This window comes from Schistocerca piceifrons, chromosome 2 (assembly GCF_021461385.2).
Source record: "Schistocerca piceifrons isolate TAMUIC-IGC-003096 chromosome 2, iqSchPice1.1, whole genome shotgun sequence".
Lineage (NCBI taxonomy): Eukaryota > Metazoa > Arthropoda > Insecta > Orthoptera > Acrididae > Schistocerca > Schistocerca piceifrons.
The window spans coordinates 496,696,213-496,722,955 of NC_060139.1; the positions used below are offsets into that span (position 1 = coordinate 496,696,213).

A 26,743-nucleotide genomic window follows, 5' to 3' on the forward strand; every position below is an offset into this window, starting at 1 on the left:
GGCTCGAAATAAGGCTTGCATGTCTTCCATATTCGCTTCCGGCCTACGCCTGTCAGCATCTGCGTCCGTACTACGCGTACTGCTCTCATTTAAAATAATCTCTTGCCTCGAGGTGCCATTAGTTACATCTACTGTAATTAATGTATTGCTTGTAATTAAATGTTCTGTATTCACGGGCGTCGAATGCAACAATGGCATGTCGCGTCCAGCATCCAAATAATCACCGCTAAACGGTTCCAAACCACTCATTGTTGCATTTTGCACATGAACATCCACTACATTGGCATTTGATTTTCGAATGACATTACCTTATTGTTTTGATCCTCCATTATAGAAATCCTTATACCACTGCAGTTATCAAAATAAAATTTTTCTTTTTTAAGATTTTACTTCCGGGCTACTTCTCACGCGAAAAAATGCATACACAGTTGTATGTAATTGTAGTCTCAACTGTTCTTCAATCAATATATTTTCCGTACTAATAAAGAAATGTCATTATCTCTACTTGACTACAATAGCGTTAATCTCTGAAGCTTTAGGTTCTGGATTTTAGGAAATAGGTGGATGGGCCTTCTAATAGGTCTACTGGGAACGCATTCTCTATATGCATTGCGCGGTCCTAACTGATTGTTGTCTTGTAAATGGTACTTCCTCTATTGCGCTTTGTTGTGTGCTCTTGATATTGTCGCCTTCTTCCTTCTAATTTATTTATTATTTCCTTTTTATAGTATTTCTTCAGTATCACATCACCGTCTCCGTCACATCATCAGCGTACATGGAACATAAAGAAATTGTTAACATACATGTATATTCATTTTCCTAAAAATACTAGTACTCACAGTTTTGCCCACTACGTATCGTGCCTGTCACCTGTGGCCACTTTATAATATAATAAAATAATGGAATAGATGATAATAAAATGTTGAAATGCGAGGCTTTTTAAAATGTATTGAATTAATGAGATTAATTTTTCGGCATGAATGACAAGCACAATAAGCTGAGCTATGCCTGGAAATAAGTTCGTATTAGTTCATATTATTTTGCAGGGCGAAGTAGTTTCTTTCTCCGCTGTAGATTTGTGCTTACCATTCTTTATAATGCTACGTTTGGTCGCCGTGTACACCTTTGAAGTCTTGACCGTGTTCCCATCAAGCTTATCGGATCTTCGTAATTTTCCAAAGTACACAGGTGGGCTTCAGTTCTTGTAATTATTGTACTATTTGAAATAACAACTCACACGACCTTTCTGTTAATAAAACAATACTGTATTTTTCTAAACGGTGCACATATGAAATACATACTCCTCACTTATTCATAGCGACCCCAAAATGGCGGTCTACAATTACTCGCCAAAAATGGCGTGCTTCTCACTCGTTCACTAGCTGAGGGCGAATCCTTCCTTCCTCCTACTGGTACCAGAAAAAATCCTCTGTTTTTTAACAACTGAAAGTAAAAAATACATGACGGTAGGCATAGCCTCTATGATGGGCTACCGCTTCAATTTCTCTCTTTGCCTTTAAAGAAGACGAAAACATAAAGGAAATGCAAAAGGTTTATCACAAACACTCACCCTGCCGGCGGTCTGGAGGGAGGGAAAATAGGTGTTAAAAACGAATCTGCATGTTCTGGGCTGCTGGAGAGAGGAAGGAGTGCACTTTATTTATTTTTTGGGTAATTTCCTAGGACATTTATTGTGATCGGAAATGTTTTGCTTTATTATAGGAGCGAAGTTGTTGTTAAATAAATAATAATAATAATCGAACGCTGAACGGTGACTCTCGTCCGGCTCTGCTCGAGCGTACTACGTGACGTAAAAGCAAAGTCTGTGAACGCGAGCCGTTGTGGGGCTGCGCTAGCTATGTTTCGTAGATATTAGGGATGAACAGGATGCACTTGAAGGGGAAAGCTGGTCTTTCGCGGCGAGGCATTTCGGGGCGGCAGGTACCATAAGACTGTTAGCGTAGTAGCTCGATCACGTAGTTTGTGATTGTATATGGATGACAAGGCAGTCTTTTCGGACAGGGATCTCCCACTGGCTCCGGTTAGGGTGGTTTTTTAGTAGGCGGGTGTAGTGAATTCTGACGTCAAATAGGGACAGATGGTATATGCTTGGAGCTAATAGACTTTTTTGAACTCATCTCAGTCGAACTGCAGGATTTAGTGAGTCGAATATTTTTCCCATAGCTTGTAGATGTAGTGTAGAGTTTGAGAGTTTCTGTCACTGGTTTCGAACTGTATAATTTCTTTCCCAAACAGGAGTAAACGATTTGTCAGTTATCTGCAAAGTATTGCGGCTCTTGTGCAGTGCTATGCATATAGTTGTGTAATTAAAGCATGATAAGGTGAGTTGTATAGTTAGTTTTTGCGATTTTAAGCCGTCCTTATGCAGCGCTATGCATATAGTTGTGTAATCAGGACAGGACCGACCTTTGTGATTAATTATGTAATTAGGATGAGCATTTGGGTCAGTTTCCGCATCTGGAGAGTTTCCAGGCGTTAGGTTTTCCACCCAGTAGAATCAGAGTTCGAGTGGTTGATAAGTTTCACTTGCACTGAGTGTTTGTGCGTTGAATTATTTTCAGGTGTTTAAACGTTGTCAGCGTCTTCCGAATGTGACTCTAGTGTGCTAACCACTGCACGACCTCATAATTTACAAGTTGTTTGCGTCTCTGAACATCAGCGTAATGAATTATTTAGGAGTACTTTCGAGATTGTAAACTGGATATTGTGACTCCAAGCATGTTAGGGTGAGTGTTTTGCAAGAGCGTAATGAATAAATTAGGAGAAATTCGTAGCTAAATAAATTACCCAAAAAATAAATAAAGTGCACCCCTTCCTCTCTCCAGCAGCCCAGAACATGCAGATTCGTTTTTAACAACTATTTTCCCTCCCTCCAGACCGCCGGCAGGGTGAGTGTTTTGTATCAGCGTAATAAAAGTAGTTGAAACTAGGTAGTCGAAAGCGTAGCGAACCCCTTTGCATACCAACTCTGCTCAACAAAATTTTCCAAGAGGATGGCTAATAAAATTGATCGTGGTAGTGCTTATAATTGTTTAAAGAAAGACTTACGTCCAGTTCCTAGGAGGAGGTGACTTAGGTTAGTGCAGGTATCCTGAGTACCGTTTCTTTGCCGCTATTTCCTTAGCTTAGTAGAGGTAGCCCAATTGACCTATCTCCCGATCAAAATTCAAACTTCCTGCCAGTTCCTAGGACGATGTGACAGGTTAGTGGAGGTAGTCCAAGTGCCCTTTCTTTCCCACCATTTTCTTAGGTCAGTTTAGGTAGCTCAACTGACCTACCTTCGCGCCAAAAATTCGAACTTATCGTGAGTTCGTAGGATGGAGTGACTTAGGTTAGTGGATGTATCTTCCAGCCATGTTTCGATAACGGTACTCGCGTCATCAGCTGACGTCAATCGCGTCATCAGTTGACGTCACGTAACGCCGAGTACTTGTGTCACGGTCGCCTTATTGGATTTGGGGCGGGATCCCCCTTGCTCCACTACTACTGTGTAGCTTAAGTTCAAAAGTAGGCTAACATTTTACATAATAAATATGTACTAATGGCTCAAGTTTGATTGCTAATGTCTTAAAATAAGTATTGGTCATACTGACGAAATTTGTGTATTCCTTGCTACAGCTGAGAAAGTCTTTAGTTGTACAATTCATAATACCAGTGGTGCAGTTTCGAAGACATTGCTTGTCGGTATGAATATTTGTTGTTCAGGACTGAATATAGAGTACTTTTTCAATCTTTAGGGAGCGTCCATTTTCTGAGAACCACTTAATAATTCTTTGAAACACGTCATTTCCAATCATTTCTACTGCTTTCTCTCTAAATGGATTTATTATAACACTAATATCGTCTGCAAAAAACACCAATTCTGCTTGAGTATCATGCAGACCAGTAGTGTATGAAGAAATCACATTAAACTATTGTTTTTCCGAGGTAGTAACGTTATCTGCGAAGCCAAACGCCTTGGGAAGATCGCAAAAAGTACCACTGGCGATATTTCATTTTTTAAGGTGTGTACTGTTTGATGAGTGATGTACTGTTTGATGAGTCATATATAAAGAGCATTGTCAGTCGAGCTACCTTTCTGGAATCCAAATTGTGATGTGCTAAGTAAATTTTATCTGATTAAGAGTGAGATTTGTCTTCCTTACATTACTTTTTCGAACAGTTTGGAATAAAATTGTCGGTAAGGTAACTGGACGATAAATGTTTTTAAGACTGTCTTATCGCCTGTCTTATGAATAGGTTTAACAGCTGTATATTTTAACCTTTCTGAAAAAATTATCTGTGTCAGTGGTGCATTTCACACACCACTGAGGAAATTATTTATCAAGTTTTCAGAATTCTGTTTGAAATTCTGTCAACATCTCATGAGCTTTTGTTTTTTAGAATTTTTATAACTCTATTAATTTCAGTGAACAATGTTAGTGCTACTGGCCCGCTAAATCATCCGATCTGAATCCCACAGGAAATGCATGTGGTCATTTGAAACAACGGATGTAACTTGTCAGCTCAAAAAAAATGTTCAAATGTGTGTGAAATCTTATGGGATTTAACTACTAAGGTCATCAGTCCCTAAGCTTACACACTACTTAACTTAAATTATCCTAAGGACAAACACACACATCCATGCCCGAGGGAGGACTCGAACCTCCCCCGGGACCAGCCACACAGTCCATGACTGCAGCGCCTAAGACCGCTCGGCTAATCCCGCGCGGCAACTTGTCAGCCACCCCACAATTTGGTAACTTCATGGGATCTAATTATAGATGAGTGGCTGCAGTTGGATATGATACACTTGCAGAAACTTGTGGACCATCTACCAGAACAGAGACCATGCATAAAAATTAGTGGGAAAGAACGCACATTTGCAAGCGCGTTCTCGTGTGCACACGTTGCATTATTGCGCAAGCAGCCTGCTATGCATCCCCTTCTTTGCTCGGACGTTTGTGCTCTATTTCGTGTGATTAAATGGTAACAGAAAAAGAAAACACAAAGGGACTGTGGGTAAGAAAATTATCTAAATAACAGAAGTACAAGAAATACCAAATGACGGCCAAATTTTCCTTCAAAATTTAATGAAGTCACAACGAGATTTGAAATTTTCTGACTGGGGCAGCAAAAATGCTGGCAATAACATTTAATTAGCTGGTAACTGGCGACTTACATACCAATTTGAACTATTTATTTCGCATTTGAAAACAAGGCATTTCAGTGATTATTTCTGAAACTGAGAAATACTCAACGAAGATTCCTAGTTGTTACGTAAAGCCTAATAGGCTTCCAATACGTCATTTGTATTTTATTTTGTAAAAAAGTTATTTAAACAACTTTGATCATAAATTATTATATATATATATATATATATATATATATGTTGCTATCCTCGGACTCAACGAATTGGGGAGGGTCACAAACCCCAGAACCCACTAGAATAGAGGCTGCATTTTCCAGTTTTGTATTTTTTGCATCATTTCAGTTTGTAGTTATTTGTTGAGGGGTTGCACATACCCCTTCTTTTCTTTCGTTCAGATGTCACGGCCCTTAAGAGCTGTGCTGTTAAGTCTCCAACAGTCAACAGTTTTCTTACACACTTCTCACACATTTATAGTGTGCTTCTTCTCATATTTACTGCTTCGAGACTTATGTTATTCTTTCTTATATACAGTAATATGATAGCATATTTCTTATATAATACTAGATGCTCAAGGTATCACATCTCAAATATTTATTTTAAAAATTTTGAGGAGTCGCTTTTAGTATGACTTCCTTTTATCTCTTATCATCTATAAATTTCAGCGTGCTGTCTTTGGAGTCAACAGACATTGCACATAAATCACCTTAAAGAGTAACCTCAACACTCAACTCAACACAAATGGCCTCTAGTACCCCGTCGTCTGCTAAACAGCGCGAGAGATCGTCATCTAACCTGAGAGGCACCCTTTCGAATTCTAACAAATGCTTATTCGTGTTTGCGCTGGTGGAAATGTAAACGCATGCGCAAAGCTGAACAGAAAAAAGGCATCGTGTAGCCGCATCTTAACATCAGTTGTCGTGTCAGTATACCAAAGTGTATCATTAATATGCTTTTCATGTTTGGCGTTTTAGGACATACATCGCCTATGCTGGGATCCAGATTCGACGCGGTCCCTTCAAACAAGGAGGAAGGCTTCGACGAGCTGTTGTTGTTGTTCCGCGAGACGGCGGGCAACGAGTGGCCCTCGGAGGCCCGCGACTTTGGAGCGGACGACACTGGAGTTCTGGCCTACCGCAGCAGGTGGCGGGCGCCCAGGTGCGACAAGGACGCCGAAGACGCGTCGACGCAGGAGCCAGATTCCACCACAGACGACGGGGAAGGCAGCGGAACGTCTCCGCTCAACTTCAGTGCCAGTGAGTCTGTGTTCAGCAATCAACTTCGCGCCACCGTCTCCATACTAAACGGTCAACCTCAACAGGACACCGAGATGTCAGCTGCATGGACTTGTCCTCCTCCAGTGGCCGGGAGCTCTGCTCCCAGTACACGAAATTCGACGCATGCTACCCCTTTTCCTAGTACAGAAAAAGCCAGTTGCCCGCTGCAGACGCTGGATGATGTAAACAGAGCACACTCTTCCCGCAATAGCTCTGTCTTCGACGTTCCCATCGCTGGAAGCAGCACCCAAACGTCGTCCAGATCCGTATGCTACATGCCACCTTCCCTGATTGGCAATACAGTTAGTGGTGGAGGTGAATTTTTCGAAAATGATCAGCCAACTGATTTATCACTGCCAAAAATAGTGCCGAGAGATGTGGAACCTGTACATGCAACAGAAAAAGATTCCAATAACGACTATCCAGCCGATTTTCCGACATCCAAAAAACTGCCAAATGTTTCTAATAAGTTAAAGGACGACGTCCATGGCAATCAGCGACCTCCTACACCGTGTCCTGGTCCTAACATGAGGGAGAACTACCAATATCAGCAAACACCACCACCAGGATATCCTCCATTTGTGGTAATGGGACCGTCATATCACGAATCCAGTGCAGTAATGGTTGGAGAAGATGGAAGTTTTGTGGTTTTACACAGCATAGTAGTCCCTCCACCTGTTACCTCATTAGTATTCCCTGTCTGGCAACCTGAAATGTGTGAGAGAGGTTCTAACGTCCTGCATGAGGAGATTGTGCTATATGAGTTCAGTGATGTGTCTGATGAAGATGAGCTCGAACAGAACCACCGACCAAAAATCATCGAGATTCAAGATGGCCAAGCTGTGCAAAACGAACTATTGGCAATAGAGTACCATGCTGTGAAAAATGAACCATTGGAAGAAGATGGTGAGGCTGTGCGAAACGAACTATTGGCAATAGATTACCAGCCTTTGAAAAACGAACCACTTCAAGAAGATGGTGAAGCTGTGCAAAACGAACTACTGGCAATAGATTACCAAGCTGTGCAAAATGAACCAGTGGGAAAGAATTCAGAAAACGGTGATGCAGAATGTGCTGCTGCAGGAAAAGAAATTATGCATGATGCGAATAATGATGAAAAAGATGGTGCAGAAAACAGACATTCACAAAATGGGGACCAGTTGCAGGAGCAGAAAGAAGTAAACCAGTCATGTACTGACCAACCACAGTCTGGGCCATCGGGAGTTGTGCTCATTAAGGGTTTGCAATTGTCATCATCACCCGCAGAGGCAGCAGTGTCACCTAAACATCTGGGCATACCATCTGAACAAATAATTTTGCCAGCTGCACAGTCACAAATACGGCTGTCGTCTCCACCTGGGGAATCGTCTTCCCCAACAGTAAAATCAACTTCATCCACTATCAATAAACCTCCAGAACAATCACAGCCTCTAAATGAGCTGCGACACACTGAGCAGCCACAAGTGGCACGATCATCTTTACAGGCATCCTCGCCATCTATACAGCTTCCTACTTTGTCCAATGATCTGTATAACTCATCTGAAGCAAACCGACCATTACTTGTGCAACCAATTCCAGCTTATGTACAGCAAAACGCATCACCTCCACACTTGTTACAAAAACAATCTAACCCTCTACAGTCTCCAGGACCTGATGTACAGACCGTACAAATATCACCACCAGCTGTGCAAGCAAGCACATCATCAGGAAGATCAGATTTGTCATTTGCTCGAAAGTCGTCAATCAAGACAAATCCATCATGTACTTCCGTATCGAAGGACCATGCAGTCAAGAAGGTGAACTCTCTGCCGTTGTCTGGCAAGCCTATGCCCATACAGCTTGCACTGCCACACTCACCATTGGTACAGCCGGCACCATCAGCAGTGACAAATGACTTGCCTCTAGATCAAGCTGAGCACCAGCCAGTACCATCTGTTTCCATCACTACAGTGTGTGATAAATCACTAGAGCCATCTATGCAACTGCTTGTTTCACCAATTCCATCCCCAACGCAGAAAAAAAGGGATCAAGTCTCAGATGACAGTACATCAGCTACACAGCTGTCATCAGCTTCAACATCAAGCCCAACTACTCCATCTTCACAAGCAAATTCCTCACAGCCTCCCACAGCTAGTCCACCTGCTGGGAGGCATCAGGTCCAATTTCCACCTATGGCGGTAGGGCAAGACTCTCCTCAGCAGTTACCGGAATTTTCATCACCAGAGCATCAGGTCCAATCTCCACCTAAGGCTGTGGGGCAAGACTCTCCTCTGCAGTTACCTGAATTTTCAATGTCATTACTGTATCCTCGGTCACCTCAACTGAGTGGAGTAGCGACAAAATCTAAAGCGATTGTAAAGAGGAGCAGAGAGCCATGGGACCACAAAGGCCTATTTAGGTTTGTTGCTTCCTTTGCTTTTAGCTTGCCACGCCACATTTGGATTCAGCGGAGAGAAGGTGAGCCTAGACGAAGTGTTCGGATTGCTGAAAAGCTGAAGGCCAAAAGATATTTCCTGCGTCCAAGATTCCCTGCTAAGAGAGGAACTGGTGAATGAAGCGTCTGACAGCATACTAAAATATACATGAAGTGTGTGTGCATTTCTGTTGCTCATGCTAAAGTGAACAGTTGTTATTCCTAAGAGATGTCACGTGAGGTTTCTGTCATTGTAAGACAATTATTGTACATGTGACTTGTGTTGTGAGTTTGTCTTATATTAAGTTTACAGTGCTTCACCTGTGTTGTGCTGCATGCAATACTCTTGACCTGCCCCATTTGTGTATGTGTGCATGGGAAGAATACGTAAGGAATCGATTCAGGGGTGTGCATAAATAATATTATTGACATGACACTTTCTGTGAAAAGTTTAATCTTTTATTTTGTGATAACACATCGGTTGTGACTTTCTTTCATATTTGGAACAAAAATTATTAATAATGAAAATAGACTGAGCATACTGTTGTAATATGACTAAAATATATTTGAGAATCAATAAAATACAAGTTATAATTTTTTATATAGCATAAAATTCTCATACGTTATTGATTTATTGATTTCTATTTTCAGTATTGGTATGTTTCAGCTTATACATTAGGCTTTATTTGGAAACCATGGCTATGAGTGAATTACAGTTACATATGTCACCTGCTTTATTCATTCAGCTTATTAGTGGATCAGAGATACTGGTCTCCATAACCACATTTGGTAATGCTCCTGTGTGTGGTGCTGTTTAGTGAGGAGCTATCTGGTTCGAATCCTGGAATGGAAAGAAATTTCCATCATTAGAATTTGGCTGACAAGGGAAAGACAGATAGAGGCATAAAGTTCACTACCACCACACTTCGTACCAAAGGACCTAGTTTAAGTTCCAAATCTCTCTAAGATGTATCATTAATGTTGTCATAGGATGAGGACTTTAGCTGAGGCAGTAGTGCTTTTATGTGAGAGGAACAGGTTATGTGATGCTAGCAGTTTCCTTTTATAGCTGCCCTGCCATCATCATCAACAACAACAACACAAAAGTGCAACACTATAGTCTACACGACTCATCACATACACCAAAAATACATGTCTGACGCCATAATGAAGCAAACAGCTTGCAGCATGTAATGAACCACACAGAAAGTAAGGTACTTTCCAAGTTTTAAAGCTACATTGTTGGCAAAATATTTTATGACCTTGCAGGAATCATAAAAAAAGCAATAGACGTTTCTGAGTGATGTAATATTACTTGCAATAATACCACTTATACATCAAAACAATGAGTCAGATAATGGACACTATTTCCGTAGTGTAGATGGTGAAACACTATGGATGAGGTTTATAAAATCTGCTTGTATTAGGAAAGAATGCGTAAAGCAGCTCTGAATTGTTATAAAAGTCTCGTTCATGCAGAAATTAGAGCCATTCTCATACATCTTAGTTGCCAGATATTATAGCAAATTCTGCAATGTGATTTTATTTTTGAACTTAACAATACTGTCTAAAAATACATGGAATGGGACGATATATTGATGATTAAACAACTGATGTAATGAGTTTATCCATAATACATATGCAGTCCTACTCAGTGACAGTGTACTGGTTGTTGCAAGTATATAATTGTTAATTTATGCTAGTGGTGAATGTGTGAAGACTGATACAATGTTAAAAATGAAATTTTCTAAAAATAAAATGGTGTTATTGCACTACATTGTAATTTCATATAAACTGCTGTAATCTAATTATTTACTGCAATGTGTACTATAGTGCAAAATGTTTGTATCTTTTTAATTAGACTGTTTTAACAATTTTCTACATATTTTACGTTTTTTAAGCGTATTAAATATAACAGATCAGTGAATAAAACAGAATTATCATATTGCTATGCTTCCTTTTACTAATCACACTTAGTAGCAGTGATCTGGATAAACTGGTTTGCCTTGACCTTTTCCTGAAAATGCTGGTAATGTTTTATACAGTGTCTCTTCCATGTCAGTTTCCAGTCAAATTATCTCATTGTACTTTAACTTCATCCAAAATACTTATTGGAATCTTCTGTATTATAACATATCTATTACTTTCATTTTCCATTCTTGTTTCCAAGGGTACACAACTCATATCCACAACCCTCCTAAAATATCTCATAGTATTTGTTCATGACTCTTATCTAGTTTAAACTCTCCTGACAATACCCCTTGGTATTTATTGGTTTGTGGCTATTGTTTCAGTAGATTAGGTTGCTTCTGAAAAGTTTGTTTTGCCTCAGCAACTCTTTTTTAATATATGTTGCACTAACGTTGTTTGCTACTGTGCTGTCCAAATAACACATTGCATTTACTTGTTTTACAAAAGTGTGTCAGAATTTTGAGGTTTGCTTTGATATTTAATTTATCTGTGGCAAATATTTCAGTTTTGGTGTATGAAACAGTACTTTTGCTCAATACACTAAAATAATCTCAAAAAGTGAAATGAAATTACCGCCAAGTTTTAGCCTTCTGTTTTTCTAGTTATACTACTAAGTTGTCTGTATCAGTACTAAGTAGGTAGGTTCAGAGAGGGCAGTGCTGTTTTTACACTTTTGAGTATTTTCATCCCTTTTGCATACTCTGCTTTTTGTAAACATTCTTTTCCAACCTTTGATCTCTCCAGTTCTGTTATATAACTATTACTGCCTTCCACTTTCAAAACGCAAATTTCGTCTTCTGAAAGATGTCAGTCAGTTGCTATTTTCTCTTTAACAGCCTTCAGTTAAATCTTTAAGAATATAATATTACAGGCAGGTTCCTATAGTTTGAGCAATGATTAGTGTTTTCATTTTACATTATGGTGATACCTTAATTTCATAAGTTCTACCAAAAATTCATATTGCTTCATTAATCTGTTCTTTTGTCTTATCTTGGCATTCCATAATAGCTGTCAAGGTATATTCTATAGGCATTTTGTCTGGATGTTTAAGTATTCCAAGGTGATGTGCTTTACATAATTTGTTCTTTTTTATTGTTATTATAGTCTTACTTCTCTGGAGGCGTTAACAATTTTTTTCATACAGTTCCAGAATACACACTCTTGAGACAAAAAAAAAAAGACGTACCATGAAGCAGTTACCCAAATGGCATGTAAATTGGGTGATTTACATGTACTGACAAACAAATGATCACAATTTCAGAAAAATTGGATGATTTATTCAAGAGAAAGAACTTCACAAATTGAGCAAGTCAGTAACACATCAGTCCATCTCTGGGCCTTATACAAGCAGTAATCCGCCTTGTCACTGATTGACAGAGTTGTTGGATGTCCTTCCTGAGGGATGTCATGCCTAGTTCTGTCCAATTGATGCATTAGATCGTCAAAATCCCGAGCTGTTTGGAGAGCCCTGTCCATAATGCTCCAAACGTTCTTAGTTGCGGGAAGGTCTGGCAACCTGTCTGGCCAAATTGTGGTTTGGCAAGCATGAAGACGAGCAGTAGAAACTCGTCATGTACAGGTGGGCATTATCATGCTGAAATGTAACTCCAGGATAGCTTACCATGGAGAACTACAAAACTTGGCGCGTAATAACGTAGATATACCACTATTCCATGGGGTTGCCATGAATGACAGCCAAAGGGGTCCTACGATGAAATCAAATGGTACTCCAGACCAAGGATACTGGTTGTAGGGCTGTTTGGTGGGTGACAGGTTGGTATCCCACCACTAACACTTGTTTGCTGTTCACTGAGGCTCCGTTAGATGTGCGACCCATCATTGAAGACAATTCTACTGTAGTCAATGAGATAGGCCAAAAACGTGTCTGGAGACGCCGTAGACAATGGCAGGATACCAGTCACATTGTCGCCAGCCATATGGCCTGACAGCCTGGAATGTTGGTTGAGGGTGCAATTTCTTTTAACAGTAGGACCACTTTGGTTTGTCATCTGTGGCACTCTTACAGCACAACACTACATGTTCGATAAGCTTTTTTTCCCCCTTCATGGCAAGCCATCCTGATTATCCATTTCAGCAAGACAATACCCACCCACACACATGGCGAGAGTTTCCGCTGCGTGTCTTTGTGCTTGCCAAACTCTACCTCAGGCTGCAAGGTCGTTGGATGTGTCCCTAATTTGGAATGTTTGTAACCTTGTGGGAAGGTCTGTACAAACAACTCAGTACTTTGACACTCTATCATACTAGTCTGACAGAATTGTTCACCATATCACTCAGGAGGTGATCCTACTGTTATTAATCAATGCCAAGCCGAATAATTGCCTGCATAATGGCTGGGACAACATACCATTGACATACTCAATTTGTGAAGCTCTTTCTCTTGAATACATCATACAAATTTTCTTAAATGTAATCATCTGTTTGTCTGTAAATGTACAACGCATCTACCGATTTCCGTCCCATTTGATTAATGCTTTCGTGGTGCATCGTTTATTTTTTTTTCTTAAGAGTGTATCATCTCTCCTACAGTTCCGCATTTTTATTTGCAGTGTTTTATACAATTATCTTTTACTGTGATACTGCAGCTCTGAACACTGTACTTGTTCGCTGTCGTTCGGCCTTCTGCAACTTCACTAGTTATTAATATCTTATACTTATCTTTTGCTGCATAGTACTTCAGTGCCATTTTAACTTTTTGTAACAAGTGCAGTATATATTCGTCCAGCTCTATTTCATTGTCTTATACGATTCAATATTTTTTGGGTCAAATGATCTTTGTGGCTCAATATTCTTTTTTTGAATGTTCCATATTGTTTTGGTAATTCATTCTATTAGTGTATCAAGATTATGGTCTGTTGTTCATGCTGTTTGTCAGAGACCTGTATTCCCTTATTGTGTCATGATTTAAGTCTTTCTACACAAAATTTAGGTTGCCTTTTTATTAATGTAGTGTTAAATAAAAGACTCGATTTAATTTTGTTCCTGTTCCTTTATTTAGATGGAATACAGTTTACATGCTGTTGCTGTTATCTCCTGGTGATTTCCATGTATGTGGTTAAGTGTGAGGAGCTACAATTCATGTATTTGTTACTGCCATTTCACAATTGCTACAACATTCTAATCCCTGTACCTCCACAGTTACTATTTCCTTAATAATTTTTCCATTTAGCTTTACAAATTTTTTGTTGCCTAAAGAATCGTTAGTCTCCTATTATCTTGAAAATATTGTTTTTTTGTTTCAAGTAATTATTTAATTTGGTCATAAATGCATTAGTCATACAGTTTAAGAAGAAGTTACAAGACAATGTTACATTGCCATTATACTGACGGCAAGAACACCTCTACAGTAACTCACGTGAAGGTGAAAAATATATTTATCTTAATACGAACAGTGGACTAGGTAGATGTAGTTGGTCAGGACATGGATGAAACAAATTTTATGCGACACACTAGACGAATTCATGATAAATAAAATTACAGTCCTGGAATTCCACCAGAACACAAACTCATTTCATCCAATATGGTATCTTATAAAAAAATGTGTACACAAAAGGTAACAAGTCAGAACAACTAAATGTAAATTGGTATTTTAAACCTAAAGCTGTAAGTTACTGTTCAGTACGTCAAGATGACAGTTTCGACAATTCACTATTTAGTTATATTTATTTGGTTATGTATTTGTTAGTATAAATAAGTCAGCTGCGTCGCAGGCAGCGCAATTCATTCTCAACTTACCAACAGAATGTATTAACTATTGACTTTAACGTGAAGTCTTTCACAGCCGCATTTTTTCTCAGTATTTAACAGCTGGTGATCAAACAGTAGGTCACAGCTTCATTGAAGCTGTCAGCAGACACTGTACTTTAACACACATCGTAAAATTAAGACATCTCTATGCTCCAGTCTTGGTGCGCGTTTAAGCTAGGTAGAAAGTGAAGCAGGAATAGTAATTGTAATTTTATCACTGCATGTAGAACTCTGCTCTGCGAACACAGAACCTTAGTACGACTGCAAATTCTTGTCTTCTGCCATGTTAGCCAAAACGTTTCCGATAGTCTGTGCATCAAGAGGTATTATTCTTTATTCCTAGTTGCAAACCTGATTTTATTGACTTTAACGGAGTCTGAAGCACAGAACTATCAGATTAGCACAATATTTCAATACATGATTTGATAACTTTCACATAACAAGATTAATCAGTTCCCTCACACGAGTTAAGAATTCCGCGATTAGTCTTGAAATTTTCTTCCTGTAAATGGATAGAGATAACTATGACTAATTTATTAATTAAAATTCAGAAGATGTATTTTCTATGTGTATCCAACAGAACGAAAAGTCATTTGCAACATTATTCCCGAAATCCATGACATGTCATACTGTACACATCTCCTTGGTCTTAAAGTACAAGGTTATTCATAAGAACCTCCAGAGTTTCAGAAGGCAACTTCGCTAAAGCTGTAAGACATTCTTAAAATACGTCGAATGTATTCACAGTTGCGAATACAAGGGAGTGACGACAATGAATGGATTTCCCACTTAAAGTGAGCGGTTGCCTTAACCCCTCACAGCGAGATCAAAACTTCAATATGTCGTCGTTCCTGCGTCACAACCTGTACTTGTACACACACTGTATGATTCCCTTACAGGGTAGAGCAACTTAATTGAAAATTCCTCCTTGGTATCGGCGGATGTAAAACAGAGACATATCAAATCAAACAACAGAACATCTCTCCAAGGTTTTAACTCGTATTACAGGTGCTTGCTTGAGAGAGATGGGGTTGAGGGGGAGAAGGGGGTGCGGGGAAGGGAGAGCATGTGCGTGCAATTGATTGACGTTGCTGCTGCTCCTATGATAGCTTTGGAAAACTATTTATTAGGTTGTCTATCTATAGGCACGAACCAAATTGATGCGACACTACAGTGCGGATGATTTCTCTACATCGTCTGCTGACACTCTTGTCGCTATGCAATAGCGCGTATTATGAATCCAAACCAGGGACAGATGTTCTATTCATTTTTCTTCGCACAGTCGTCTTCTGAAACCCCAGAGATATTTACGAATAATCCCATACACGCATGTAATATCCATAAGTGCAGATTATATTTCTGCTGCAACTAATGGCACAGTTTTTCACGATATGGAATGAATTAGTAAGGCATAAGTGCATAAAGCAGAATCAATTTTCTAATCATTCTATCAAAGTCCTTATCACACTTTAATTTTGAAATCATAAACTACATGTATACACCTCAAATCACTATGAAGAGCGTAACAGGATACATCTCATTCTACCAGTTACAAGGGCTTTTTCCTGTTCCGATAATTCAAGGATCGTGGGAAGAACGATCGCTTAAATGACTCTGCTTGCAGTAATTAATCTAACCTTGTCTTCCCGATGCCCAAGGGAGCGATACATAGGCGGTTGTAATATGTTCTTAGATTTGTCACTTAAAGTTGGGTCTAGAAACTTTATAACTAGGTTTGCTTGCGATAGTTTGCACCTCTGCACGAGTGTCTGGCAGTTCAGTTCTTTCAGCATCTTCCTCCCATGGGCAGAACAAATCTGTGATTGTTCGTGCTGCCCTTCTTTGTATCTGTTAAGATCCTGTGTTAGTACTCTTTGGTAAGTGTCCTATGCAATTGACGAATATTGGAGGATGGGTTTCATGAGTCTTTTGTAAGTAGTGTCCTTTGTGGAGTACGTCTCCCTATTGTTCTACCAATGAAGCACAGTGTGCACCTGTTTTACCTATGACGGAGACTGGAAATAGTGTGAGCTTACCGGTTCCAACTGTTACGGACTGTAGACATAGGATACTATGTGTTTTCGTTTTGTGAAGTGCACAATTTTACATTTCTGAACATTTAAAGTAACTTGCCAGTTTTTGCACCACTTTGAAATTTTATCAGGATTTGAGTATTTGTGCAGCTTCTTTCAGACAGTATTTCATTATAAATAGCTACACCATCAACGAAAATGTAGAAGTTAATATTGTCTGCAAGGTCATGAAAATGCAACATGAACAGCAAGGGTCTCAGCACACTCCCCTGAGGCACATCCGAATTTATTTCTGCACCTGCTGATCACTCTCCAGCCAAACTACAGCAGAAATGTCATCGTATTTTGAGCTAGTTTGAACGCAGTTTGTTTCTCTCCAGAAATTTGGAACAACGGCTGTAATACTCTCGTGAGGGTAGAGCCAGCCTGCTGCATATCGACGTTAACGATATGGGCCTGTAATTTAGTGCATTACTCCTACTATCTTTCTTGAATATTGGTGTGACCTGTGAAACTTCCCAGTCTTTGGGTACAGATCTTTCGTCGAGCGAACGGTTGTATATGACTGTTAAGTATGGAGTATCAGCATACTCCGAAAGGAACCTAATTGGTATACAGTCTGGACCAGAAGACTTGCTTTTATTAAGTGATTTGAGTTGCTTCAGGATATTTACTTCTACGTTACTCCTGTTGGCAGCTGTTCTCGATTCGAATTCTGGAATATTTACTTTGTCTTCTTTTGTGAAGGCATTTTGGAAGGCTGTGTTTAGTAAATCAGCTTCAGCAGCACTGCCTTCTGTAGTATCTCCATTATTATCGCACAGAGAAGGCATTGATTGTTTCTTACCGCTAACATACTTCACATACGACCAGAATCTCTTTGGATTTTCTACCAGGTCTCGAGACAAAGTTTCGTTGTGGAAACTGTTATAGGCGTCTCGCATTGAACTTCGCGCTAAGTTTCGAGCTTCTGTAAATGATCGCCAATCTTGGGGATTTTGGCATATTTGTTTCGTTGTTTCTGCAACAGTGTTCTAACCCGTTTTGTGTGCCAAGGAGGATCAGCTCCGTCGTTGGTTAGTTTATTTGGTATAAACCTCTCAATTGCTGCTGATACTATTTCTTTGAAATTAAGCCACATTTGGTCTAAACTGACATAATTAATTTGGAATGAGTGGAGATTGTCTCTCAGGAAGGCGTCAAGTGAATTTTTATCTGCTTTTTTGAATAGGTATATTTTTCGCTTATTTTCCGAGGATTTGGGGATTACAGTATTCAGTCTCGCTACGACAACCCTGTGTTTACTAATCCCTGTATCGGTTTTGATGCTGGTTATTAACTCAGGATTATTTGTTGCTAAGAGGTCAAGTGTGTTTTCACAACCGTTTACTATTCGCGTGGGCTCATGAACTAACTGCTCGAAATAATTTTCAGAGAATGAGTTTAACACAATTTCGGATGATATTTTATGTGTACCTCCGGAATTAAACATGTATTTTCGCCAACATATCGACGGTAAATTAAAGTCACCACCAACTATTGCCGTATGAGTCGGGTACGTGTTTGAAATCAAACTCAAGTTTTCTTTGAACGTTTCAGCAACTGTATCATCTGAACTGGGAGGTCGGTAAAAGGATCCAGTTATTATTTTATTCCGGTTGCCAACAATGACCTCTGCCCATACTAACTCACAGGAAGTATCTACTACAGTTTCGCGACAAGTTAAACTACTTCTAACAGCAAGAAAAACACCACCGCCAACCGTGTTTAGCCTGTCTTTTCGGAACACCGTTAGGTTCTTCGCAAAAACTTCGGCTGAGCTTATATCCAGCTTTAGTGCCTATAACGATTTGAGCATCAGTGCTCTGGTACTTTCCCTACGCAGCTACGACAATTTATAACTGTTATACCAATGGTTCCTGTATCTATGTTCTTCCTGTGTTCAGCTTGCACCCTTTGTGACTGAATCCCATCTTGTGTTTTCCCGAGATCCTCTAACCTAAAAAACCGCCCAGTCCACGCCACACAGCCCCTGCTACCCGTGTACCTGCCTCCTACGTATAGTGGACACCTGACCTATTCAGCGGAACACGAAACCCGACCACCCTTGGCGCAAGTCGAAGAATCTGCAGCCTACACAGTCGCAGAACAGTCTGAGCCTCTGATTCAGACCCTCCACACGGCTCTGTACCAGAGGTCCGCAATCGCTTCTGTCGACTATGCTGCAAATGGCCAGCTCTGCTTTCATCTTGCAAGCAAGACTGGCAGCCTTTACCACTTCCGTTAGCCGCTCGAAACCAGAGAGGCTCTCTTCTGATCCAAAGCGACACACATCATTGGTACCGACGTGAGCAACCACCTGCATTTGGTTGCACCCTGTGCTCGTCATGGCATCTGGGAGGACCCTTTCCACATCTGGAATAACTCCACCCGGTATGCACACGGAGTGTACATTGGTTTTCTTACCCTCCTTGTCAGCCAAGTCCCTAAGGAGCCCCATAATGCGCCTAACGTTGGAGCTCCCAACTACCAATAGTCCAACCCTCTGCGATTGCCCGGATATTGCAGGTTGAGAGGTTTCCTCTGAAACAGGACAGGCTACAGCATCCGGCTCAGCGACAGTGTCAGCCACAGACAGCACCTGGAACCTGTTTGTCAGACAAACGGGTGAGGCTTTACGTGGGGCTGCCTGGGAAGTCTTTCGCCGCCAGTTTCGCCCTGGAGCGACCTCCCACTCGACCAAAGGTGAAGGGTCAGCCTCAGTGTGAGCAGTAACTGGGTTGGCCACCGGTGAGGACCGATCGGAGGACTCTGACGCGCTTGACGTTCGTTGGATCCGCACGGCCGGCCCATAACAGTGGTGCCCATCCACTGCAACCTCAAGCCGTGTAAGCGAACCTATCACAGCCTGAAGCTGAGAGCGAAGTGTCACCAACTCGGCTCGCATCCGCACACAACAATCGCAGTCCCTGTCCATATCAAAAACCGTGGAAAACCAAACTATGCAGATAAACGGACTATCGGCACGGCTGCACAACTCTAATGTAGACTCTGACGAAAACGCACGAACTGTGTCTAATAATACGCAGATATTCAAGAACTTAACTACCGAAGCACTCTAGTGAAACTAAATAATTTGCCCCTGATAAGGAACTTGTAATATGTCACAAAATCGGTTTACTTTCTGACGCAAACGAAAACCTGGAAACCGTGGCTATTAGATTTTAAATTTACACGCAAAAACTCAAGAAACTAAACGATTAAAGCACACAGATGATATAATAAAATTCGCTCCTGGTTAGGAACTCGTAAAAGTCACAAAAGCGGTTTACTTATCTGTTGCTGCGTCAGTCGCGGTCGGCTACTACTGCTTGACAACATCGCCAGTCCCGAGACGACGCGTCTTTGTCACAAGAAACACCCTCCCTCCAATGTAAAATACAATAATTTGTTAGTTGACAAAACTGACGTTTGACATACCAAACTAAATTGGAGATCAAGAATAAATTAGATAAAACCCCATCCAACTCTACCACCTCTTGTCCTATTAGGTAATTACGCATTTACGAATGATGTCCCACTTTTAATATTTTATTATATGGTTGCAACCTATACCAGCCTAATTACAGAATTAATATATGTCCCACATAACACTATTTTAACAGAGATTGCCCATGCAAACGTCAAACTAAGCAATATATATACTCTTTGACCAAAATCTAGAATCATTCTTAGATTAAAGGAGAAAACATCTTCCATACTAACATAACACTTAAAGAAATATGCTTATAGTGTGCAAAAGATTATGTTAGTGCCATTATTTACTAAAAAAATTTTACAACACAAGACTATTTTTCATCTCACGTATTTGGTCATTTTAGTCATGTTTTATATCCTGGTATAGACAGTCGTTTACATCTTCTCGAGAACGGAAAGCATTGTGAAAAATACGATCCCGAGTGCGTGAAACGTTAACCTCAAATGACCCAGTCCATAACAATTCCCATGTATTTACTTTCATTGTGATTAACAAGGTCTTCCGATGATTACCTGCCAAAACAATATTACCAGTTTGATATCCACGAATCTGAGTGTGTCTTGTGTCGAAGTGAATTTTTCTTTGGTGTGTCTTTGCTGCTAACTTCACTGAACCTTGCCTGACTGTATCCGTGTGGAACTGTCCTTTTAGTACTATTTCAGGAACCGATTTACACTATTCAATATTTTCTTTTGTGTCAAACATTAAATTACGTAGCATGTAATTTATTGTTGTTTTTCATAAATCGTTTACTATTCTTTCTAATGGTACTGTCGCTTGTTTATGATCTTAGGATATGTCAGTGCACATGATTCTTAATAGCTCAGAGAAAAATGATTCCATGGGATTTCCTTGTTGATTATATTTCGAAACAAAATTTGTTTGACTTCCTTGTTCCTTAAAAAATTTCTCCAGTTGTCACTGATAAGATAAGTATTTCATGCTTATCAACTCCCTCGAAATATTTTGATTGTGTAACCTAATTTTTGGTGTGCTTGTTGATTTTTTGGCTGAGTACAGCCTCAAGTAGTAACTAAAACTGTTGTCGAACGCCACTATGTAGCAAACCTTGGCCATTGCTTCAGTAAGGGTCCATGAATTTCAGTTGCGAAACGATGTAGCCATCACGTGAGAACGATAGGATGCAAGTCACCATGGCGACAAAGATTTTCCAGTTTTGCTTTTTGGCACATTAGACAGGCTTTTATTATTTGTTCATCTTTTGACACATATTTCGGTAACAACAATACTTATTTCCGATTATTTGCTCATTTTGCTATTCGAAAGTGATCTCACACAATGTGTGCCAATTTTTTCTTCAGCTGCTCTAGGAATACAAGCTGCCAGATGTTTGCTACGCCGATTTCTCTGATAAAACAGAACACTGTTTTCTTCTTGATAAAGTGATGTGAGTTGGTCATGATTTTAGTTTGACAGTCTGCTTTTCACTTTCTGCTAGGTAGGATCGGCCTCTTTTATTACTAACTAATTGATATCATTAACACTGTCTAGATTTTGTGGTAATTGAAAATTCGTTGGACACCATATTGTCTGTACCTTTGATGTACATTATTTCAAAATCGTACTCATGCAGCGACAGCAACCATTATGCTAGCCAAGGATGCAAGAGTTTGTAGATACGTAAGAAACTAAGTGCCTTGTGGTCGCACTGTTCCTGAGTGTGGTATCCAAGCAGATAATGCGGAAGCAAATTAACATCTGCACTACTGATAATGCAATTAACTCTGGTGGGGGAAACCCTTTTGAAACTAGATGGTGGGGTGAATAAAAGTGGCCCATAGACCAGAGTCACAGAGTACAAAGAAAAACAGCAGAGGACTATAGCATCTCTTGAAAGTGCCCACCATTCATCTTTTGGCACATATGGGTCCTGGTCAACAAGTTACTGAAGGCAGATGAAGCTGCACTGCTGGAGTTGCTACAATCTCATGTGAAATATTCTACTGCAGTTCTTGAAGACTACGAGGGTTGTTGTGATATACCTTAGACTTGAGGGCTGCCCACACAGAGTAATCGCACACTGACAGATCGGGTGACCTTGGCGGGCGGCTAGGGCCACAACCAACTGACGTCTGCTAACAGCTCTGTCAGGCTTCAAGATTGTGTTCATGTGCTCCAAGGTTTGGCCAGCTGTATGGGAAGTAACTCCATTCTATTGGAAGTAACTGTACGTCTATTCCTCCTCCGATAATGCTGCCACAAATGGTTTCAAACTGTTGTTAATGCAATGTGCCGAAGTCAGTAATTGATGAAAGGAAATGGGGCCAAGAACGCAGCATGCAGACACTGCACACAAAACCCAAATTTCCGATTATGCAATGGTGTTTTGTGGAAGTTACACGAATTATCCACTGCCCAGAACCTGTGATTCTGTGAGTTGACATAACCACTCAGATGAAACCAGGCTTCATAAGACATAGAGAATAGTCCCATGTCCAAGCCACTCATCGTTATCTCACTGAACAGCTACTCACAAAACTGGAGGGCACGAGCATTTCACGGTGTGTGGTTCTATCCATACATTACCGTCAAATCATATCAACTCATCTGGACCATTTTTGTTTGCCCCACCCTGTATTTAGGACGCTGCTCGCAAAGGCAATACAATACACCACAGTTTTGCCTTCCACGCCTCTAGTTTAAAATAGGTAAGAGCCTCTTCCTACATGTGAGGCATCTGTCATGGGAGAAAGGTCTAGGATCATGTGTGGATGGTATAACATACGTCATTTTGCTCTCAGCACTAGGTGATTAGTACCATCATGGGTGTTTCTTTAATATATTCAATAAAACATGAATATTGAGTGCCTCATTGACCCAAAGATTTTCGACAGCAGAAACAGAGACCTCAGAATGACTTCACTCGTTTCCGTGTCTCAGGACATGGAAAGTTAGCTACTGCATTAACCTCTTCTTTGTCAGGTGATATACGTGGTGTGGTCTTCTTTTCGTTTAAGCCTAGTTAGGGCCACAGGGCTCGTTTTGACTTTTCACATAGGTCTTCTGTTTCTTCTTATCCCACAAACCTTTCATTTTCTGGCTGCAAGCAAGCTTCCTCCTCTCTGTCCACTTAGGTCTGTGGTTCATCTGCTCTTTTTGCTGGTGAGGGACACTAGGAACATCCCATGTAGAGTGACCAGTCAGAATTTGGACCGGTCATGTATGGTTTCTAATGGAATTTCAAGTTGTTGCATGTCTGACTTCACTGTGGTGATCCATTTGTTCTTGGAGCTTCTTTCCCTCTTAACAGTCGTGGATAAGATCCTGTTCATGAGTTTGCAGGTGTTCACACAGATCAAATGTCCACAGAAGGCCAAACCTGTTTTCGTCGTAGATATTATTACGTTTTCTTTGAGATAGTGCAGCTCACTGCTGTGTCTGATCCTGCAGGCGCCATGCTTCTCATGTATTGGCGCTAGGATTCTCCTTAGACTTTCTGTTACGTGAGCTCTAGTTTCCTGAGAGGACATTTTCTGTTCATTGAGATATTGAGAGGCATAGAGCTGTACTGAGCTATAATTTTTGAATGTAAGGTTCTTAGGAAAATACTTGGAGATGTAAAGCTTTTGCAGGAGTAGTAGCCCCTCTCCAGTTCGTCATATCTGGTAACTACTGCCACGTTTTCACTGAAATTTGTGAAATCCACTCTATTGTTATGTTATTATATGATCAAGAAGTTATCTTTCAGCCTGTCTGTGTTTTTCACTTTGATGCATTGACAGTGACTCCTGATTCCCTAAGAGCCTAAAAAATCTTTTGTATTAGAATAACGTGTTCTGACCAGGTGGAAATGGTAATCAGAACATCATTAACAAATACAGTGACTAACTGGAGAAGCTAGGTGACAAGGATTTTACCTGCCTGAGCTGAGATATAGGCCAAGCCAAAAAACTTTGAACTGGTAGCTGCTACTGGCAAAACGAAAGCACTGTATTTGCTATAATTTCTTTCCAGTGAAATGAGACTGTAGGAAGCCCTTGAATCTATGCTGCTCAGGAACAGTACACCACCTTGATATCTCTGACAAGGTACTAATATTATTTTTCCACTTGGCATGGTGATAACAACTACTGATTTGACATATGGATTTTTCGAAGGTTCAGTGATTCCCCAAAGCAACACCCAGTTTAGTTCTTTTGAAAGAGATGATCTTTTTGCTAATGGGATAGAACATGACAACAGATCAAAGGGTTTATGGGGCAAACCATCAACTTTACATTTGTACCAGTTGATTGTCCCAGGTTACTCGTCCAAAACATCAATGAAATCGGCCAGAGCTAATTGCAAATCAGCTTCATTTTGATCATTGTATAATTTGATCCAAACACTTTATTACCTTTGGCTGTTACTGAATTATCGTTTCTGCTCTTGTCAGATCTGCTGAGATGCTTGTGTATGGATTTGGTCTCCACCAACTATATTCATATTTGTCGAGAGAATCTGCCAATGTTTTCGGCTGCAGCCAATAATTCTACATTTATGGTATGGCCTCCTAGCTGTCAAATCAAGTTTCCAGTAGAAAATTTTTCAATGAGTCTTTCTCTACTACGACATTGGTACCCACTTTGCAATCTGCCACTTCCTTGCCCTTGCATCTGTGTATATTTTAGTGCATCACCCAAGAATTGTGTTTGGTGTCCTGGCTATCCTCTTCCAGGTAGTCCACAGTATAAATCGCAGTTAAGCATTCGTCCACATTATTATCAAGGGCAGCTTAGACCATTGATACATGTAGTGCACACCAATATCTGTGCTGTGTTACAGATTAAAGCCAACACCTTATGTCACATGACACAGACGCATAAGCGAGTTCCTGTCATGCATTGTGCAAATTTGAGCCGACAGGTACAGTTTTTCTCATTTATAGCTGAATTCATGTGTTGCATTTTAACACTTAAACGACTTGCTGTATTGGTATTACACATGTAGTAGTACAGTTATCCTAATTTATCTGAAATTACCAATATTATGTGATGTTTATTGTTTATATATTTGGCCAGCCGAAAAGGTGATACCTTTTTTGTTTGATTGTGAGTGGTGTGGTTCACCACTCTACAGAAGTAGAAGATTATCAGTTTGCTGAGAAGCAATTAGTTTTTCGATGATTTCTCAATAATATGTGTGAGATGTTTTATTATGCTTCTATACTAAATTACACTCATTTCTGTCTATAATGCCCTGTTTTTAAACAAAATAAGCGCTTATGTCTCATTACTTTTGTTTAAAATAGCGCAGATTTCGAAAAATTATCGATATAAGGAGCATAATATACACTCTAAGGTCTAAGACGACGCACCACTAAGGAATTAACGGAATGGAACGGAAATCGGTAGGTGTGATGTTTGTGTAGAGACATTCATATGATTACACTTTCACAAATATTGGATGATTTATTCAAGAGAAAGAGCTTCACAAATTGAGCAAGTCAATAACGTGTTGGTCCACTTCTGGCCCTTATGCAAGCAGTTATTCGAAGTAGCATTGACTGATAGATTTGTTGGCTGTCCTCTTCATGGACATCACGCCAAATTCTGTCCAACTGGCGCGTCAGAGCGTCAAAATCCCGAGAGGTAGGGTTTCGCAAGCATGAGCAGAAAACAGAACCTCTCGCCGTGTCTGGGCGGACATTATCTTGCTGAATTATAAGCCCCATCCAACTCAGAAAACTCCTTCGTGATGCATCTTTTTTTTTCTTCTTTTTTCTTAGGGTGTATTAGTAAACGTTGGTTTTACAGACACCTCTTGTAGTACACGAAAACCTCTTGTAGTACACGAAACTTCTATTAACATTTTGTTGTCACATCATCTTCGACATTCATCGAATTTTTAAGTCTGATGACCAAATGAACAAAGCATCCAGACATCCACATGTAATGTGGAACTAAACACTAGATGCAACGAGAGACGTTGTTAGTAGAGAAGCAAACTGGATTGGTCAGGAGAGATGGTCACTGGACGTCACCTGAGTAACAAATCCATCAGGGACATTTCAATCCATCTAAAGCTGCCCACGTCGGGTGTTGGTGATATATGACAGTGAAGTGGAAATGCGGAGGAACAGCCATAGCTAAACTAACACAAGGCGAAGCTCATATAGTGGCAGACAGAGACTGTCGAGTATTGTGGAGGGTGGTTACAAATGTCACGTGAAACCAGGAGAAGGAATCACTACTCAGTTCCAAAGTGCTCCCAGCAGTCCAGCTAGTACAATGACTGTGTGTAGGGGATTGAAGAGAACAAGGTACAATGTTTGGACAGTTTCTCATAGAGCACACCTTTCTCTAGTCATTGCTAAGCGACGCTTTACGCGGCGTAAAGAGAGACAGAAACGAGTGATTTGGAGTGCTGCACACGCTATACCTTGTGGGAATCCGATAGTATATGATTTGGATTTGGCGAATGCCTGGAAAACGATGCTTACCATCATACGTAACGCCAGTAGTGAAGTAAGGAGGAGGTGGTGTTACGGTACGAGACTGTTTTTCGTGAATAGGGTGTGGTCCCATCATGCATTTAATAAAACGCTGAGTGTGGAATGATATGAATACATTTTACAGTATTGTGTACTGTATA

The 26,743-nt window shown here is 40.3% G+C and overlaps 1 protein-coding gene and 1 long non-coding RNA gene across 2 annotated transcripts in view; one reads left to right on the forward strand and one right to left on the reverse strand.

Annotated features, from left to right (window-relative positions):
- LOC124777785 overlaps nt 1-9,371 on the forward strand; it is a 132,862-nt gene extending 123,491 nt beyond the window's left edge. The window contains exon 2 of the mRNA XM_047253296.1: nt 6,124-9,371. Within this exon, the coding sequence (XP_047109252.1) occupies nt 6,138-8,981 (2,844 nt within the window). The 5' untranslated portion in view covers nt 6,124-6,137 and the 3' untranslated portion in view covers nt 8,982-9,371. The remainder of the gene's footprint in view (nt 1-6,123) is intronic.
- Nucleotides 9,372-9,544: 173 nt separating this feature from the next.
- The window catches only part of LOC124777786, a 218,956-nt gene continuing 201,757 nt past the window's right edge, over nt 9,545-26,743 (reverse strand). Inside the window, exon 3 of the long non-coding RNA XR_007015780.1 lies at nt 9,545-9,680. This is a non-coding gene — a long non-coding RNA (uncharacterized LOC124777786). The remainder of the gene's footprint in view (nt 9,681-26,743) is intronic.